Below are 19688 nucleotides of genomic sequence, written 5' to 3'. Positions count from 1 at the left end.
AGAAAATCCTCTCTCAATAAATAAGCATCTCATTATTGGTGTCAATGAAGCCTAGCAACACATCTTTCAAGAGTGCTGATTAACAAATACCATTATGGCAAGGCACATTTCCTAAGCCAGGATAGTTTCTGTTTATGATGTTTTAATTGTTGAAATGGGACCTGTACCAAACCAGATGTGTTCTCCTCTAGGCACTCATTGAGCTAGATTCCTCTATAATCAGATGACTCAACATCCCAGTCTGCTTAAAACTATTCCAACTTATGCCTTTTATCTGAAAATAATTATTAATAGTGCCCTCTTTCACTCCCCAAAGTGTTCAGATAATCAGTCATATGGTTACCCTATGTATAATTATCATTTACCAACTATATTCTACAACACATTTGGTAGATGTCATACGTATTATTGTGCTGTTGTTACTCTTATAGGTGATCAAGGGTTAAGACCTATATTAACATCTGGAATGTAAGAAATACCACCTGGTAAAGAAAATTACTTATAAGCCAAGCTCACTGTGAATTTAGAGAAAACACATTGCAAGTTAATTAGAAAATGAAAGAGGGGAACTAGATTTCAACGGTACTGCCAAATAAAGTGTTTACAGGATGAGGAGATACAGATGGGATTGTTAGATCAGAAAGTTAATATTTGCAAAAATTTCTGTCCGCTATTAATCCTTGGCTACAAATGTGGCTACTGTATGGTAATTCCCAAGGATTGAGGGTGATGTGAGGGAGGTAGTTGGTAGGAGAAGAAATCAAAATCTAAATAGAGAATAGGTATGCATAATTAGATAAGGCATCTTCAATATAATATAACATATAATTTTATATTTGAAGAACAAAAATACCCATTGTTTTCTTAAACCAAGGAAAGTAAAATTTAACCAAACCTTCTCTGACAAAGCTATACAGGTATTTGCAAATTGGGGCACATCCCTCAAGGACTGAAATTTATCAGAATCTTGAGGGAGATCAGGTACATGAGATTTTAGTTGCCAGATTTTTTTATGGTGACATAAATTATGCAACCAAAAGAGTACATAAAACCTATAAATATGTTTTTTTAAAAATAAGGAAATGGATAAAATATTTGTTCACTAATCAGCTCAAAAAATAAAACAGGTCTTCTGACGTTCCTCTTCAGTGGTATTTTCTCCTTCCACCATCTCCAAAAGACAACCTCAATTCTAAAACTTTGTTAATCTCTGCCTTACAGTTTGTCATCCAGGTATATGTCCTAAAACAGTAAGTTGTTGAGTGTTGCCTTTGAACTTTTAATAAACAGGATTATAATATACACATTCTGTAATTTGCTTCTGTTGTTAAAACATGTTTTTGAGATTCATCCATGTTAATCCTAGTAGCTTTAATGAACTTTCATTGCTGTATATTAATTCATCATAAGAATATATTATAATTGGTCAACTCTACTATTGCTGAATATTTGGATAGTTTGGAGGGTTTCTGCTTATGAATAATGCTTCTGCTAACATTCTTAAAAATTTTTCTTAGGCATGACTGCAAGATTTCCTCTAGGGTAGACATCTAGAAATGTAATTCCTGGTTATAGTTTATGTGGACATGCAACTTTGCTAAGAAATGCCAAACTCTTGGGTTGAGCCAACGGATACTCCTACCTCCAACAGATGTGGGTATTCGCTGTTCCATATCCTTTCCAAGCATTGTTATTTTAGACTTTTTCATTTTTTCCTACCTAGTAGATGCAAAAATCTTATTGTGGCTTAATTTGCATTTATTCGATTATTTAATGAGATCATGCTTTTAAAATTTCATTTTTAGCATGTTATTTCCATTCTGCAAAAAAAATCCTTCATCGTTTTGCTTGTGTTTCTATTAAGATGTCTCTTTCTTATTCATTTGTTTAGGGGGTCCTCATACATTCTGGATACTAATCCTTCACTGGTTATATGCATTGGAAATATTTCCTCCCATTTTGGGAAATGATTTTCATTTTCCTTATAGTGTCTTTTAATGACCATAAATTTTTAATTTTAAAGCAATTCAATTCAACAATAGTTTCCTTTATGACTATGATTTATTAAATTAAGAAATCCCTCACTAACCTGGAGTCATAAAAATATTCTTCTACATGTTTTTCTAACATACTTCTAGTTTTTTCTTTCACATTTAGGTATTTAATCCAACTGAAATTGATTTTTCCATATGTTAAAGTGTGAGTAGTACTTCAGTAATTTCATTTTTTCCCAGTATAGTTATACAATTGCTTCAGCACCATTTATAAAAAGTCCATTCTTCACCCATTGTTAGGCAATATGTCTTTCATGTTTGGACATATCTGTTTCTGGACACACTATTATGTTACATTGGCCTATTAATATATACCAGCATTAACTGCACACTGCCTTGAGCTTTAATTAGACTTGACATTTGGTGGAGCAAGTTCTTCAGTAGTGACTGTTTTGGGGTGAATCAGATTGTCAAAGTCCATAAAAGTCCTGCTGGGATTTTTTTTTTTTTGAAGAGCATTAAAAATCTATAAATCACTATTATTCCTCATTTTCTTAGAACATGTTCTCTTTGTCCACTAATATAAGTTTTATGAATTTTTAAAAGATTCACTTATCTATTTGAGAGGGAAAGAGTGAGAGAGTGAGAGTAGGGGGAGAGACAGAGTGCAAGAACTCCCAAGCAGATTCTCTGCTGCATAAGGAGCAATCCCCATGATCCATGAGATCATGACCTAAGCTGAAATGAAATCAAAAGCCAGATGCTCAACTGATGAGCCACCCAGGTGCTCCTAAGTTCTATGAATTTCTATATAAAAGGTTTACATATTTTTGTGAGACTTTTCCCTAGGCATTTTATATTTTTATTGGCAATTTAAGTACTATCCTTATGTTAAAATTTCATTTTCTAACTTCCAGTTGTTACTGAAGAAACATAAAACTCACTTTTTACATAAGGTTTGGTGCCCAACAAACTTTCTCTTAATAATAAAAATAGTTTATCTGTAATTCATCTGTAATTTAGATGGGGAGATTTCTATATAGACAATCATAATATGTACAAATAATGACAATTTTGTACTTTCCTTTCCAATCCACATATCTTTAAATCATGTTCTTTTTCTACTACTGACTGAGATCTCCTGTAAGAAATTGAAGGAGTGGTTTCTTAAGAGTGATGTCCAAGAGTCCCAACCCTCATCCCCTCATAGAAACATTTTAGCAACTACTCATGAATGAAAATAGTTCTGATAAAGCTCCAGGGTATAAGTAAGAAGCTGCAGCAGAAGGATTGCTGCATAGAAAATTGTAGGAAACATTTATCTGCATTGCTCATCTCTGACGGCAGCACAAACTGGTGCCAAGTGGGACCCTCTAGATCACAAGTTCCCCTCATGGGAGAAGTGGAGAATAGGAGGACCCCAGCAGCCTTTATTAGCACCATAGACACCCACAGCCTTTGCCACATAGGATCTCTATAGTCTTTTCATGGCTTGACTGCTCATTTCTTTTTAGCACTGAATGTTATTCCATTGTCTAGATGTACCACAGTATATTTATCCATTAACTTACTGAAAGACATCTTGGTTGCTTCCATTTGCGGACAATTATGAATAAAGCTGCTATAAATATTTATATACAGCTTTTTTGTGTAGACATTAACTTTCAACTCATTTGGGTAAATATGAAGGAGCACAATTGCTGAATTGTATGTTAATTATGTTTAGCTTTAGTAAGGAACTTCCAAATTGTCTTCCAAAGTGGTTGTACCACAATGCATTCTCACAATGAATGGTTGTTCCTGTTGCCCCACATTCTCACCAGCACTTGGTGTTGTTAGTACTGTGGTTTTGGCCACTCTGAGAGAAGTGTATTTGTATTTTGTTGCTTTAATTTCCAATTCCCTAGTGACATATGTTGTTGAGCATATTTTCATACACTTATCTGCCATTTGTGTATCTTCTTTGGTCACATGTGTGTTGAGGTTTTTTTTGTCCATTTTTAAAATCAGGATGGGTTTTTCCCCCCTTCTTGCTGAGTTTTAAGAGTTCTTCATATATTTTGGATAACAGTTTTTTATCTGTGAAGACAGGTCTCTGGCTTGTCTCATCATTCTTTTGACAATGTCTTTCATGGAGCATAAGCTTTTAATTCCAAAATCCTCATCAATTTGCTCTTTCATAGTTTATATCTTTGGTTTTATACCTAAAAGCCATCACCATACCTAAGACAATTTAGATTTTCTCCTATGTTATCTTCTAGGAGTTTAATGTTTTTGTGCTTTACATTTAGATTGATGAGCCATTTTGAGTTACTTTATGTCATGTTTGTCAGGTCTCTGTTTAGCTTCCTTTTTTTTTTTTTTTTTTTTTTTTGCATGTGTATGTCCAGGAGATCCAGCACCACAGACTGCACAATTGAAGATTGTGAGAGATTATATGAATTAATGCCACTGTGGGGATCAATTATATACATGCAAATGATAGTAGGCACTTAAATGAAGAACAAAGGCAGACAGGCATCAGAGGAGGTGAATTTGGAAGCCAGCCTGGAGAAAAGTACATCACTGTTACTGGGAAGGAAAGAAAGGACCAGATCCAGATGGCATTGGTTTCAGAAGTAGAGTGAAGTGTGTGTGTGTGTGTGTGTGTGTTTTATGATTTGTTTGGGAAAAGTTGAAAATAAATCCCAACTCTCATTCTCTACCCATCCTATGTGTGATTAAAGTCTGGGGAATGTTTAATGTTTTCTCACAGAATTACTTGTTAATTGCTTTTTTTTTTTTTTTTTAATTTTTGTGAGCTGCTGAGTGTGAAAGATGAGGATTACACACCATCATTTTCCCCAAGGAATGAATAAATCCTTAACTGTATCCCAAAAGACTTAGTAAAATAAAAACTTCAGTTTCCTTACTTATGACTAGAGACCTAAAAAAGATTTCTTAATTTTCATCCTCAAAAAAGTAACATCTCACCTAAATGCAAGAAGACAACATGAAAAGACTAAGTGAATAATACAAACCTAAACTTCACTAAATGGTTAAGTGACTAGAGTCTGGGCTTAAATAGCATTCTGTCTGATGTGAGAAGATAGTTTCTACATCTTTTGTCTACATAAAAGCATTCAGTTTCAATTGTTCCCCATATTCAGATGATCTTAATGTTTTAAAGGAATGCCTGGCACATAGAAATGAGAGTTTACAAGTGATACCATGAGCTTTCCCTCTCTGAAACTGGTACCAGGTGGAAAAAAAACATTGATTACTGTGGCAAGTTAAACAAAGTTTAGCTAAATTAATAGCACTTTAACCCTCACTCTCACCAATTTGATGATCCTAGAGCCAATAAAGCAGCTGTGGTCCTCTCAAAGTTGATAGCCTACTTTGTACTTTTTATCTAACATATATTCTTCAGCCAGCTGAGATGGAGAACTTATTTAATCTCTTTGGTAGCTTCTCTTGGAGTAGCTGCTGCTAAGGGTCAGCAGAACTGTCCCCGAATATGCAAGGTGCAACATCTTGCTACAGAATCAAGGCCATACACTAGAGAATATAGCTCTGCTAGTCCATATGGCTTGTTGATACCTCTAAGGGAAAAACTAATTACCAAAAATGAAAAGTGGAAGTGTACTTAGAGTTGAGTCCAAAGCTAGGCACATTGGAAGAGACTTAGAATGTACTTAACAGAAGTTTTAATACTTCCTTACAAAATCTGCTCTCCTCACTCCCAAGCACATACTTTTGTCTCAGACAATTTTTGCAGTTATATTTTATGGGAGAAAAAAAGCAAATGAACTCTTCAAAGCATACTTTCTATTCTGACCCTAATGCTATAACAGAGGTAGATTTACCATGACACTAATGAGGCTTAAACTTCTGGGCACTTTCCTTACCTAGGAAATACACATGGTCATATGCTTTTATAAAATTTGCAAAAGCTATTTTAATTATGATTGGTAAAGACCTCTGTCTCTTCCATTTGTCTTCCCCTAGTATCGGGCATTGGAGCAGCTGTGGACTTGGGAATCTGGCTAAGGGGAATTGAATTGGGGAGACATTCAACTTGGGCTAATGAGATGTAATTATGTGGCTTACAGTCAACTTTGAATATGGTTAAATTATTACTAACCGTTCTGCTGCAGGGATTCTAGGAGCTCCTCTACTGCCCATTGTTCCTCCTTACTGTCATGAGAGGAAAGAGCAAAAGGCTGCAGCGCTAGATGAGAAATGGCACCAGAAGGGTAAGTCTGGTGGAGATAAATCATGGTTTGAAACATATGGAATCTGACATTCTGAACACCAGACATCTAAAGTGTAAGTAGATTCCTTTTTCAGGGACACCAAGAGAAAGTGAGTGTTCTTGCCTGTGAGGCATATTTGGTAATTCAGAGTGTAGAATTACAGACCCCTTGTCCAATAACATCCTTTGTCACACAGCTACTCTATAAAAATCAATACAAATTATTCTGCTATAAGCAAGAGAACTGTAATGAAAACATTTTCAAATGATGCTATGATTAATGTATTAAGATGAGATAATAAATTTTAAATAGAAAAAATAGACTCCTGAATTGCTTAATAACCAGCTAATGAAGAAGAGTGAATCATATGAAGACAATGGAGAAATATTTAATATGTGGCTGCTCTGACATAAAATTCTGCTGCTGATGAAGATGAGGACCACTTCAGTGAGGACACTGATGACAAACTGGTTAAGGAGAGTTATCAAGTCAATGGCTATTTAAAATTTGTCACTGAATAAGAAAACTTGAAATGCCCTGAAATCTTATATTGTACATATGAAAGAAGCTTGATGAAGGTTTTCCTAAATATATTAATAATCCTGAAAACTTACACACTTTAATAAGTTATAAAACAGAAAAAACTTTTATAAACTATCAGTAACTTTTTAGATGTTTGGTCAACAATGTCAGAGGAAAATTAAGTTATCTTTTAATTCACTCTACAGAAAATGAAATTAAAAAACTGTTGATAATTGAAGATGTAAACAAAGAATATGCGGTCAAAAATCAGTAGAAGTATTAAAAAGCTATATGAATCAGTTAATAATATAAATATATTATTTTTATGGATTTTGTGATAGATCATTTTGTCAATTGTGAACTTTTTACAAATGTGTAATTTGTTCTTATTCTTTTTTATTCTAAATAAACATATACCTTAGGATCTAATGTTGTATTAGAATTATTCTTTTTCTTTAAAGGTGCTCCAAAATGTATACATTTCAGATACTCAAAAAATCTGAATCCTATGTTCAAATAAATCACTGTCACCTAAGTACTCATGGAAAATAAAAGGTCATAAATTATTGAATTTATAAGAATCATACCTCTCTTTAAAGTCAAATTTAAGTAAATATAGTAGAAGATTCTTTTTAGCATCTTCTTAGCATAATCTGCAAAAACAAATTAGGAAAGTAAGATCACAGATTTCTCCATTATTCTATGACTTGTTGACTTCCTTCAAGAGATTGATTCACTACACTAATATATCAAGAATTTACTAAACAGCATAAATAATCCAAGTAAAGTTGTGTCCAAGAAGTTTGCAAATCTACCCCAACTGGAAAGAAAAATTCAACTTCTGAAATAGAGTCAGTGAGGGAAACTGTGAAGAAGCAGGGAGTTCAGGACTTTTCAAGAGGGAAACATGACTACCAGCAACAGTAACTAGAAAAATCTTGAGATGTGCTGATATTGATTTATTCACACCCACCTGTTACAGAAATGATTTAAGATGCTTAGAAGAACCTGTCATTCGACAAGAGAGAATATAGTGGAAAATGGAGCAAATAAAAAGAGAAAAAAGAGCATGTAATAAGGAGCCAGAAAATGGGACTAAAAGGCATGACCCACAAAATCTTCCCCACTCTTCTAAGAGGGCCTCAAATGCAGCTCTTAGTATCCAGATGAAGAGATAAATTTATTCAGACTGAACTTTGGAGGAAGGATTTGGGTCTGGGTTGAATATAATTAAAATAAAACAACAGCAAACCTGAGAACGAGGGCTTTGCAACATTTTTCTCACAGCAGCCCGAACAGAGACCCTCTCTCTGGTACACAGATGAAGCACTGGGGGATGTGATCACTCTAACAGGCATCTTACTCTGATTAGGTCTTGGCAATTGTGCTGCACTGTAAGTTACACCTTTTAATGTTCAACTCAACAAAACCCTTAACACATGAGATGTCACACAGCTTCCATAATTCATCCATAAAAACAGAAAAATAACACCAGATAATTCAACATTGCATAAATAAAAAGTCTATAAAAAGGATAGCATCTGACATAATCTAAAGTGCATATTGAGCCTTGTGTCCTTGTGTATTGCTCTTTCAGAAACCTCTGTAATATTTTCATATTTAATTAATATTTTGCTTTTTGCATCAGAATATGTTAAGGACATAAAGAAAAAACTATAAATTTCAATATAATCTTAGGCTATATATTACTGCTATAAATCATAATAACCCTGTTATTCTGATGATAATACATCTACTCTGAGCCTTTGAGAATTATTGGAGCACAACATCAAAGAAGTTTCTCTAAAACTCATGCTATTGATATACCAAATCCCAAGTAAAAAGAGTATATTACCAATTATTTTATATATAACTAGCACTGATATCCTGAATGATATACACAAGGATGGGATCTGTTCTCTTATTATAAGAACAATACATATTCATTAAAGAATACTCTGAAAATACAGATCAGCAAAGAGAAGAAAATTAGAGATTGTAAGGTACAACCAAGGCTGAAAACCCCCACTTTGGTGCCTCCCATCAGCCTGTCCCTCATCAGCTCTCTGACCATTTTGGACACACTCTTAATCTCTGAACAGGAGGCCATGGATAATCCCTGTTGGCTCATAAGAAGGATATTGGAGCCATGGCAGATGACCACTGTCAATCCTGTATTTATAAAATGCTTCTAAAGGAGTTTAAACACTCCTCACATACATTTTATTTTGATTTTTCTGCCCATCTTTACCTACATTTTTATGTGATAGGGAATCATGTACACTGTAACAGACTACTGACTAGTCAGAGGCAACTATTAAAAAAAAAAAGAGGTCTTGTTGCTTAACTACTTCTAATCCAGAGAATAATTTTTTTTATTAATGTAATTACAACAAAGCCATTCATAACATATCTGATGTTCTTCAACTTGAGGAAACTCCTGTGGTTTCAGGTATGCTTGATCTGGCTAGTTCCTTGTGAGCTGGGGAACCAAAAAGCTTAGAGAATGGGGGCGACTGGGGCACAGACTCCATAGCTGACTTGCTTCTCTTGCTTCTGTACATATAGATTTAAGTGGGCATAGCACAACTAACATGAGCCCAATTTGTGCTCACATGGGATGGGAACATGTCTGGCCATGTCTGAATGACTGCTGTGGGAATGGGCAAGGCTATTTACAAGACTGCTAAAGAATCTTTGGGGAAAGCTAATCATCCTAAAGCAGAGCCCACAGGAGGCACCAAGCATCGTCATCATCAGTGAAGGAAGAGAAAAATTGATCAAGGCAGATGAACACAGAAACATAAGAGAGAAAAAGAGTTAAAGAAAGATAGTTAGAAGGACACATACAAAGAAAGCGTGACTCAAAAAAAGAAAAAAGACAAAGACAAAGGAGAACAGAGATTAGCACATGGACATATGCACAGCACAAAAAACAACCACAGAACAGGGTGCCTGGGTGGCTCAGTGTGTTAAAGCCTCTGCCTTCAGCTCAGGTCATGGTCTCAGGATCCTTGGATCGAGTCCCGCATCAGGCTCTCTGCTTGGCAGGGAGCCTGCCTCCCCCTCTCTCTGTCTGTCTCTCTGTCTACTTGTGATCTCCGTCAAATAAATAAATAAATAAATAAAATCTTAAAAAAAAAAAAAAAAAAAAAAACCACAGGAACCAAACACCCAAAAATTAAAAAAAAAAAAAAAAAAGGAAGAGAGAGAGAGGCATAACACAGAAACACCTTTTTAAAAAGTAATATACTTGTCTTATAACCTTTCTTGAATGAAGTTGTTAAAGATGATCAGAAGCATTGCATTTCTGCAACTAGTCATTTGCGGAGCCATGACATCTTTTACTGGTCCCCACACGCTGGGTAAAATTAACCTAATGGTTGATTCTGGTCCAATGTCCACTTCCATGCTTGACAATTAAAAGATATTACATCTTCTGCTGCATCTCCTAAAAAAGAATGCTAGAAATAATAAATAACACATCCTCTGCAGTTCTTTGACATTTCACATATAGAAAAACCATGAAACAGATCCCCCTTTAATGCTGACTGACAGGCATTCTAAAACTGGCACAGACTTACTTTTAATTTATTTAAATCAGTCTGGAAATTGTAATTTTAACTTGAAATTGGCAAAATCTCTTTTATTTCTTGAATAGAAAAACCTTACATTTTAATTCTAATGTGTGAATCCTTTTAAAATCTGAATTTTTAAAAAAAGGTGTCACCATGGGGTAATCTAAAGAGGATGTTAATATACTATCTTCCCTAAAAATATTTTAACATTTTCCTACAATACTAAAAACTTACCTTCTTCCATTTTTAGGATAACAGAGTAAATAGATCATATGAATATTCTGTGGTTTATTTATAAAACAATTATATTCAAGTCTTACCATGGAGTAGCAAAGTTTTCAATTCCTTTCAGTTTTTTTCTTTGAAGAAAATATGTAGAGAAACCAACTATAAAACCCTCTAATTATAAATCAAATCCAAGATATTGTTGGACAATGAGATGCTTTATTAAATTTGATACATTTACTATATAAGAATTCTGTGAGAAAAAAAAGGGGGGTATCAAATTACTTTGGAACTAGGTCTCTGCATTATAAAGTATGTCCCCAAAAGATGTCCTCTCACCATACCCGATAGCTATAAGCATACAGATCACCAAAAAGCAGCAATAGCTTTTCCTGGTAAGACAAGTTTCAACTGACCTGCCCATGGTATTACAAGTTCTCCTACCAAAATAAAAAAAGTCCCCATCCCCATGTCTACATAGTATCATCTCCAAGCAGGTGGGATGGATGAAGCACCTGGACCAGCCCTACATCTGTGCTTGACATGAGGTCCACACAGGGAAGGCCATCTTCCCCTCATCGAGACTCTACTTGAACTATTCCGAGACTCCTTGGAGGGGTGAAATGTCTAGAAAAAAGAAAGTGAGAGAGAGAGAGAGTGAGAGAGAAAGAGGTTTCAATATTGAAAAGGATATACAAACGATCAAATTCAGCTGCACCAATGTTGAGGGGAAGGATGGAGAAGTTGGAAAATAAGCAGCTTTGCAAAATGTTCTCTGGTATGACAAGAACTGACCAGAGGTGCCACTGCCCCTGACATATCATTGGTGAAGGCCACCCATTTTCTTACCAGGCATGGGTGTCTCTGCAATGAGGTGTTTGTGGTTGGTAAACAGTTCAGTGGAATCTTGTTCTATTGATCTTTCCTCTAAGTCTGATTCTGGGATGGTAGTACAGCCACCTAGTTGGAAAAAACATACACAGTATTTTAAGCAGTGTGTAGGAAAATCTGCCTCTCCACACGGCAACCGCAGCTTAAGAACATACCAACCATAAAGATAACAAATGATGTGAAACAATCTTCAGGAGCAGACCAAAAAGAATAATTTCAAATGTCTCTCTTTGGTGAAAGATACTGAGAATGAGTAATTGCCCCCAAAGACATCTTTGCAACACTTAGATCACTTAGCAACAACAGCAGTGGTGTTGTCTTTAAATTTATTCTTTTTGAATTCAGAAAGTACATATGTGATATCTGTAATATAAGGGCACATCAGCAGGAATTCTCTCTAATACCAGAGCATCAGAAGCTATAAAAACCAAAGCACATCGCCCACAGCTATGAAATCTTTCTTGAGCAAAGAAGGTTGCTAGTGTCCTGAGATGGTGACTGTGGTGGTATTTCTCTGGACTTTGATTCTACCCCTGCGTCCAGCATCTCACAGTACAGACACAAACACCTCATAATTCAACAGCAAAGCCATATGCTGCATCGCGGAAGCTTTCAATTCCACGTCAAATCCACAGTGACTTGAGGATGAGCCAGAACCGCTGCACTTTTAAAATCCTGGGTATAGGGGCGCCTGGGTGGCTCAATGGGTTAAAGCCTCTGCTTTCGGCTTGGGTCATGGTCCTGGGGTCCTGGGATCGAGCCCTGCATCGGGCTCTCTGCTTGGCAGGGAGCCTGCTTCCCCCCCTCTCTCTGCCTACCTCTCTGCCTACTTGTGATCTCTCTCTCTGTCAAATAAATACATAAAAAATATTTTTAAAAAATCCTGGGTATAAGTCATTTGATTTTATTTACCAAAATCTTGTAGGGGAAACTCATGTAAGAATTTCTTGACTGTATCTGTAACTTGATTTGACTAATTTGCTATCATTTCCTGGAAAATGTACTGACATGCTGTATACTATACAAATTTTTTTTCCAAAGCCATTCTTCTTGTTAATGTAGTGTGATTTTTTTTTCCTTGTCAGAGACTTCTCACACATGGAGTCCAAAGCCTCTATACTCAAGTTTTGCTTATGCATGAGGGGGTTTATAAGGAAAGACAGAGTATCGCAGCACTGATTTGTAAACCACATGATTCAAATGAGAGGGAAGTGGTAGGATCCCACATCTGGAGAAGACACCTTACCATTCATTCCTCTACATCAACTCTGAACAAAGAAAATGGTGCCAAGGGAAACCTGAGAGAAAAGCATCTCCACATTCATCAAATAAGATTAGAGGTAGCCTCAGAAGTTCCCCAACAGGATATGTTAGAATTCTCCAACAGCGCAATGGAACTTGCCTGGCTGTATCTGAAAACAGCAAGGGTCTCATCCAGAAGCAGGACCAGGCTTATTTTTAATTTCTTTCCAAAGCCTGTATATCATGGTAACAATGATTATTATTGAGTACTTTCTAAATGCTAGAAACCCTGTCCATATTATCATGAAATAGATAATATTATTCTCATCTTATAGACAGAAGACAGATCTCATGAGATGTAGTAACTTGCCAAGATCACACAACACAGCTCCTAAGGAGTCAGGAATAAGGCCCAACTCACAGCCAAGCCTGACAACTCCCAAGCACATGTCACCTGACACTTACTTTATGGCTCCTCAGTTGCAGCATTAGTCAAAGAGGTACTGTGGCTGCAGGTCTCAGGTGTCAGCAGGTTTTATTCCACCTGGCAATCCAATGAGTGTGATGGCAAGAAGCACCACTTAGAGTACTGTGAGGCCAGTGCATGCTCTGAGGTGCTGGGATCTTGGAGAAGTCCAAGAGATAGCACCCTTCTCCTCTTGAGCCCTCACCCAACTGAGATAAGAAGTAGGGCATGTGTGGTGAGGGAGAACCAATGATACCAATGATAGGGAAGAACAGAAAGAAGGGGTGTTCTCCTTGCAGAACAGAATCTGAACTCAAGGGGGAAAAAAAAAAGGACTAAGAATGGCTTGGTTTCTCACTGGATACTCACAAATCAGGTTAAGGCATCCCTGAGGCAGAGGGAGGGAGGAAGCTATCTTCACACATAAGGAAACCTCAGTATGCCCAGCCAACAAGTGGGAAGACTGCAGTGATCAGTTAATGGTATCTGCCACATTTGCAGAGAGGCAGGTCTCCACTGATTAAGTAGTGTCCACCTTTTTTATTCCAGCTGACTCAATAATGACGCAAGACAGAGGATAAAGACTTAAAAGCACTTCCTAGTTCTTTAATCACACAGACATGAAAGGACAAGTTAGTCATTGCAGACTATGAACAACTTATGTTATTTCTTCTTTCTTCTTGGCACAATTTTTTTTTTCCTTGTCCTTAGTACAGTGAAACTTAAAAAAAAAATCTTTCAAATCCCACTGCAGGGCTGACCAGTCACTTGCCCTGGGAATCCCATCCCCCTTTTTTGGGATGTCTCCATGTAGTCAGACTGAACAACCATATGCCTAGAGTTTCTTCCCTCCTGGTTTGGAAGAAAGAATAAGGTATGGGATCTGACATCCTGACCAATGGAAAATGGGAGAAGGGAAAAAGCTGGGCAGAGAATTTCCCTTCTGCCTCTCCTTAGGTAGACTCTGAATTATTACTTTTCTTTAACCAACCTCCAGGAAAGTACTATATGCTGGGTAGATGTACCTGCTGGGTCTCTTCATGGCTCTTTGAGACAAGTGGTCACCAGCACAGGATGAAGTACTTTATATTATATCGCACATTTCCTTCACTCCCTTACCTTTTTCCTCATCCTCCCTTCTCTGAGTTTGCCAAATAAACCGTCATTTTAATCCTTGCCTCAGGCTCTGCTTTATTGCAAAAATCACTGATACTGGAAATAGTTCTAAAAAAACAGGCCTTCAACACAGAATTTGGAGGTTAGATTGCCCACCTATGTGTAAGAAATAGGGGCTCCATGAGTGGGAGAAAACAGGATGGGCATAACGCTGTTATGTAATTATGTAAGCTTTCATCCATGGCTAACTGGAATGAAGTGCATGTAGACGTCAAGACCAGCAGATTGAATAGCTGTGGGGTGGAAATATTTATAATTATAAGCATTCCTGAATAGGGCGGCTGCTTCTGATGACCAGATATGTTGGGGAAAAAAAGAAAATGGCAAGTTTGGTGAAGTTAATAGGCAATGGAAGGCACATCCTTAAAGTCAAAAGTCACTTAGGCCTTGCTAGTTTAAGTGAGATCATTGGACCCCAGAGCACTGGATATCACCAAGGGAGCTTGTTAGAAATGTGGAATCCTAGTCCTTGCCCCACAGCTACTAAAACTGAATCTGCCAAGGACAGATGAGTATAACTGATGATATTTTTGCTAAGAAAAAAATACTTGTTTGTTAAAAATGTTAGAATAAATAGTAACACAAAAATAAAACATAAAACTTCCAGACTATCAGAGACCCTCTAAAGCCCATCCATGGAAGTGGAGTCTGGGTTCCACAGACGCCCAATGAAGTACCCTTGGCTTAGAGCCTGTGTCATCAAAGGATAAGAAGAAGAAAACCGCAGCTGGATGAAATCATCCAAACACACATTGTGTGTGCAGAACATAAGAGCCAATAGGCAAAAACAAATGAGAGCCAGGGACCTCCTGATCTGGAAATCATAGTACTATGGACTTAGTGTATTCTGGGCACCTGGGTAAGAATTCTCAGTGCATTAGCTTACTCAATCCTCAGGCAACCCTATCAAGAAGGGTTTATTGGCCCCATTTTACAATTACAAAAGTATTAATATTAACTTGTGTTTTTTCTTCAGCTTTCCCTCCCATATGCCTCTTCCTCCCTAATTTTTCCAGGCCATTTTGTGCTTCCTTGCCTTAGAAATTTGTACTGGGGCCATATCAAAAGTAATCTGAAAATACTCTTTTCTAGCCTTAGTTTTCCCAAAGCCTGAGCTCATGGAAGATACGAAAGTGTCTCTGGGGAAAGATTTTCTCTAGTGGTAATTCAGGGGATAAAGAGAGCCAGGCTGGACCACTCCAGGGGAGCAAGGCATCAAGTGATGGAGATGCAGGCACAAGGAGAGCTAGGGATCAGGAGCCCCAACCTCAGCAAGAACTTGCTCACCCACCAAGCTTCTGCTGTGGGCTTAGGCAAAGAGGCTGTGGACAGTACTGCACCCTCATTTTTTGAGGTCCAGGGAGACAGGAGCCAGGGGAGGTGGGGTGGGGAATAATAACTGAGACTGAATTTCCCATCTTCTTGTTCATAAAGGAAAAAAAAAAAGTTGACATTTTTGCATCCTTGACTTAGCTTTGCAAGACTAAGTGTCAGGCCTGCTAAAAAGTCTTAACTTATTAAATTTAAACCTAGAGATTACCTCATTTGCCAGAGGCCACACAGCAAGTCTATATGAGCTGTAGCCCAGCTCTTCCCATGACAGCCAAGCTTCTCAAAAGGAGCAGTTTTTAAAATTTCTAATCTATCTAAACTAATACTTTTGTAAAATGTTCATAACAATAAAAGGAATTACTAGAAAAATGAAATAAAAATATAACACCCCTCATCTATTAGTAGTAGATTTAATCTTTGTAAAAGTACTCTGTCAATTGCTAAAAGTTTCTAAACACTTACTCTCAATTTCAGATTCACAAAAAAGTCTACAGGCAGATGTCAGTCTTCTAGCCACACTTTCTTTGTTTGTTTAAAAGATTTTATTTATTTATTTGACAGAGATCACAGGTAGGCAGAGAAGCAGGCAGAGAGAGAGGAGGAAGCAGGCTCCCTGCTCAGCAGAGAGCCCGATGCAGGCTCAATCCCAGGACTCTGGGATCAAGACCTGAGCCGAAGGCAGAGGCTTTAACCCACGGAGCCACCCAGGAGCCCCTTCCAGCCACACTTTGAACAGCAGTGACACGAGATATGGTCTACCTTAACTAATACAACATACAGAATTAGAGTTTAGGAATAATAATTCAGCAAACTCCTAATTATCTAAAGTTCAGATAGCCAGCAATCTTATTTTGGCAACAACAGGGGCTTCTCACCTCTCTGTTCTATTCAAATATCTGGCTGGCAGCTCCCTAACTGCATAAGTCCAGAACAGCCCCCATCTCCCTAGCAGGGAGATGTTGATGTTCTCCAATACCTGTTGCTGCCACAAAAATGGGGATCCACTTGTATTTCTGTGCTCTTTTATAAGAGGAGATTCATTAAGAAAAACTGAGATCAGGAGTTGGAGCTCTGGAGACAGACACCGTAATAAGAGAACAATGTTGTAATTGGTAGGTAACCCTGCAGGTAAAATTTTACATGTGAAGCATGTATCATGTATTGTGAATTATCAGCATAGGAGCATTTGGAACAAGGTAGTCTATAAATTGGAGACTACACCAATGATGTTTAGAAAGATCCTTCTGAGGGAGTTTACTACACTGCCTATTCCTCTGAATTGTTACCAAATTATGCACAAACTCATTTGTGTTAACCATACCTAGCTGTAAAAACTTGTTTTCTTGCAAGTTAATAACCCATTAATACATATAGCAATCCTCATGTAGCCAGGAAACTACTTAAGTAAAAAAAAACTTACCCGGAATTCTGAATAGGAATTCACCCTAAATTTACAAAGATAATGCAAGTCTAGCATTTTTTAGGGAGTCCAAACTATCCCCAAAGCTGTCTCTGCATTTAAAAGCAAACTATAAAATGGTTGAAATTCCTCCTTAACTGGGTGGAACATATTTTCTCAACAAGGGAATTACACTAGGATTTCCTACCCACTGTCAGAAAAACAAACAAATAAAAATAACAATAAAAAAGAGCTCAGGCTCTCTCCCTAGGTTGCTACTGTGGCATTAACTAAGTTATAGAATTCAAAGGTCAAGATAGGAGGCCAGGCAGAAACAAATGTGACTATCCTCTGGACTACTAAAGAGAGATCAAAATCAGAATGCAAAGTAAACATTGATATGCCAATAAATATGTAACCAGCTAGCTGGCAAAAGAGAAAAGTAAAGCCCTCATCTGTAGTGTCTATGCATGTCCATGGTGTAAATACTCCCACCATGACCAGTTTCAAGCAAGCAAAGTGACATAGCCGACTAAGCCTGGCAGAACTGCACATAGTTAGCACTTTCACCATAGACTCTGTAGACAACAACCACCTGGAGAGCATAAAGTAAAATAGTAAAGAGTTTTGAGGTATATTATCTTTCCTCCAGATACAATGTATTTGACAATAAATATACAGAATTTAGTTTTTAATAACAGCTGAATTTATCAACTAGCTCACAGAATTCCTAAAAATTCAACAATTGGTTCTCATGAGCTGGTGAGAGCCATCTCCGGCACTGAAGGTGGGCATGGTGTAGGGGGTTTAATGTGTTTTGAGTCCTCAATTCAAACTGTGGCACTGCATTTATGAGCCAACCAATCCTCCGGAGCAAGTTATTTCACTTAAACGAGCTTCAGTTTCCTTACCTATAAAAGAGAGACTATGGCATCCCTCCTTCATAAGAGAGAAATTGATGTGTGTGTGAAAAACACAGTAAGTCTTAACTATATTTTCAGATAAAAGTCAAGAACACTAAAAAAAGAGTAAATTGGCCAAGATAAAGGTCCCTAAAGGTGGGAGTCTGAAAGGGTAGGGTTCACACAGGCTGAAGCACCTATGGGCCAAGACATAGCTCTGCAGCAAGAAAAGAAAGTGCCCAGAAACCTTAAACACGTGGCCACCTCTGAAATGGACTACTCTTTTACTCATGCCCTATATTACACCTTTCCTTCTACTTGATCAGCTGAATTCTAATATTTGATCCTATCCCTATAAGAATCCTAGTGGCCCAGCTTACCTGTCTCACCCTCTACCTTAACCCAAATAGTCTAAACCAGGGGTTGACCAGATAGATTATTTTTTAAACTCCGCAGGCTAGCTGATCTCTGGTGCAACCACTCGATTTTGCCATTGTACTGAAAATGCAACCAAAAATAATATGTAAACATAATTATCATTGGTTGTATCCCAATAAAACTTTATTTACTAGAATGGGTAGTAGGCCAGAGTTAGCCCATAAACCATAAATAGTTTGTCAATCCCTGGGCTAATCCAAGGCTCACAAAAAGTCACTCTTCATATAGTATCTAGCTCTAAAGGATCCCAGAGGCATTTACCACTGTTAGATTACCTTATAGTATTACTATAATAACTAGAAGGAGGAGGAGGAAAAAGTGGAGAAGGAAGATGAGGACGAGAGAAAGGAAGAGGAAGAAAAAAAGAGAAGAAGAAGTAGTAGTATTAGCAAGAGTAGTACTAGTTTAAAAGCATATTGTTGGGGTGTCCAGGTGGCTTTGTCAGTTAAGTGTGTGTCTTTGGCTCAGGTCATGATTCATGATCCCAGGGTCCTGGAATCAAGGCCTGTATTGGACTCCCTGCTCAGCGGGGGGTCTGCTTCTCCCTCTGCCCCTCCCTTCTACTTCCTGCTTCTGTGCACTCACCCTTTCTCTCAAATAAATAAATAAATAAATAAATAAATAAATTGTGAAACAGAGAAATTGAAGAAAGAAAGCATATTGTTTACCCCATTGCTACAATATTTTTGGTTTGGGCAGTGGTAAATTTTTTTTAATAGACTACTTTTCAAAACCATTTTAGATGTTCACAAAAATTTAGCAGATAGTAAGTACAGTGAATTCTTATATATCTTCTGCACAGTTTCTCCTATTGTAATACCTTGCATCAGTGTACATTTGTTATGGTCAATGAACCAATATTAATACATTATTAACCAAAGACCTTGTTTATTCAAATTTCCTTAGCTTTTACCTAATATCTTTCTTCTGTTCAAGATCCCATCTAGGATACCACATGATGTTAGTTGTCATATATCCTTTGGCTCCTCACAGCTCCTCAGACTTCCACTTGTTTTTGATGGCTTTGACATTTTTGAGGAGTATTGGTCAGCATCTTGTAGAATGCCTTTCTACTGGAATTTATCTGATATTTTTCTCATGACTAGACTGAGGAAAATTTTTATAGGAGCTTTCTTTTTATAAATTCTTAAGGTTTCCAATATTTTAGAATTGTCTCCAGGGGGTTATCTTTCCTTTTATCAAAAGTGAAAGCTAAGTGGGCAGTTACTGAGGTACTGTGGGGGAGGACTCAGTGAGACTTGACCTAGACTGTGAAACTCACAAT

General features: G+C 37.2%; 1 protein-coding gene across 3 annotated transcripts in view; it reads right to left on the bottom strand.

Moving 5' to 3' along the window:
- Positions 1-10754: 10754 nt before the first annotated feature.
- Positions 10755-19688, bottom strand: part of BBS9 (Bardet-Biedl syndrome 9) — a 464985-nt gene continuing 456051 nt past the window's right edge. For all 3 annotated transcript variants that reach the window (XM_059171518.1, XM_059171519.1, XM_059171516.1), the window contains 2 exons: positions 11407-11517; positions 10755-11184 (listed from right to left, as the gene is read on the bottom strand). In XM_059171518.1, coding sequence (XP_059027501.1) covers positions 11153-11184; positions 11407-11517 — 143 coding nt within the window. In that variant the 3' untranslated portion in view covers positions 10755-11152. The remainder of the gene's footprint in view (positions 11185-11406; positions 11518-19688) is intronic.

This window comes from Mustela lutreola, chromosome 4 (genome assembly GCF_030435805.1).
Source record: "Mustela lutreola isolate mMusLut2 chromosome 4, mMusLut2.pri, whole genome shotgun sequence".
In the NCBI taxonomy this organism is placed as follows: domain Eukaryota; kingdom Metazoa; phylum Chordata; class Mammalia; order Carnivora; family Mustelidae; genus Mustela; species Mustela lutreola.
The sequence above is the reverse complement of the archived record's forward strand: the minus strand, read 5'-3'. Positions and strand labels throughout refer to the sequence as shown.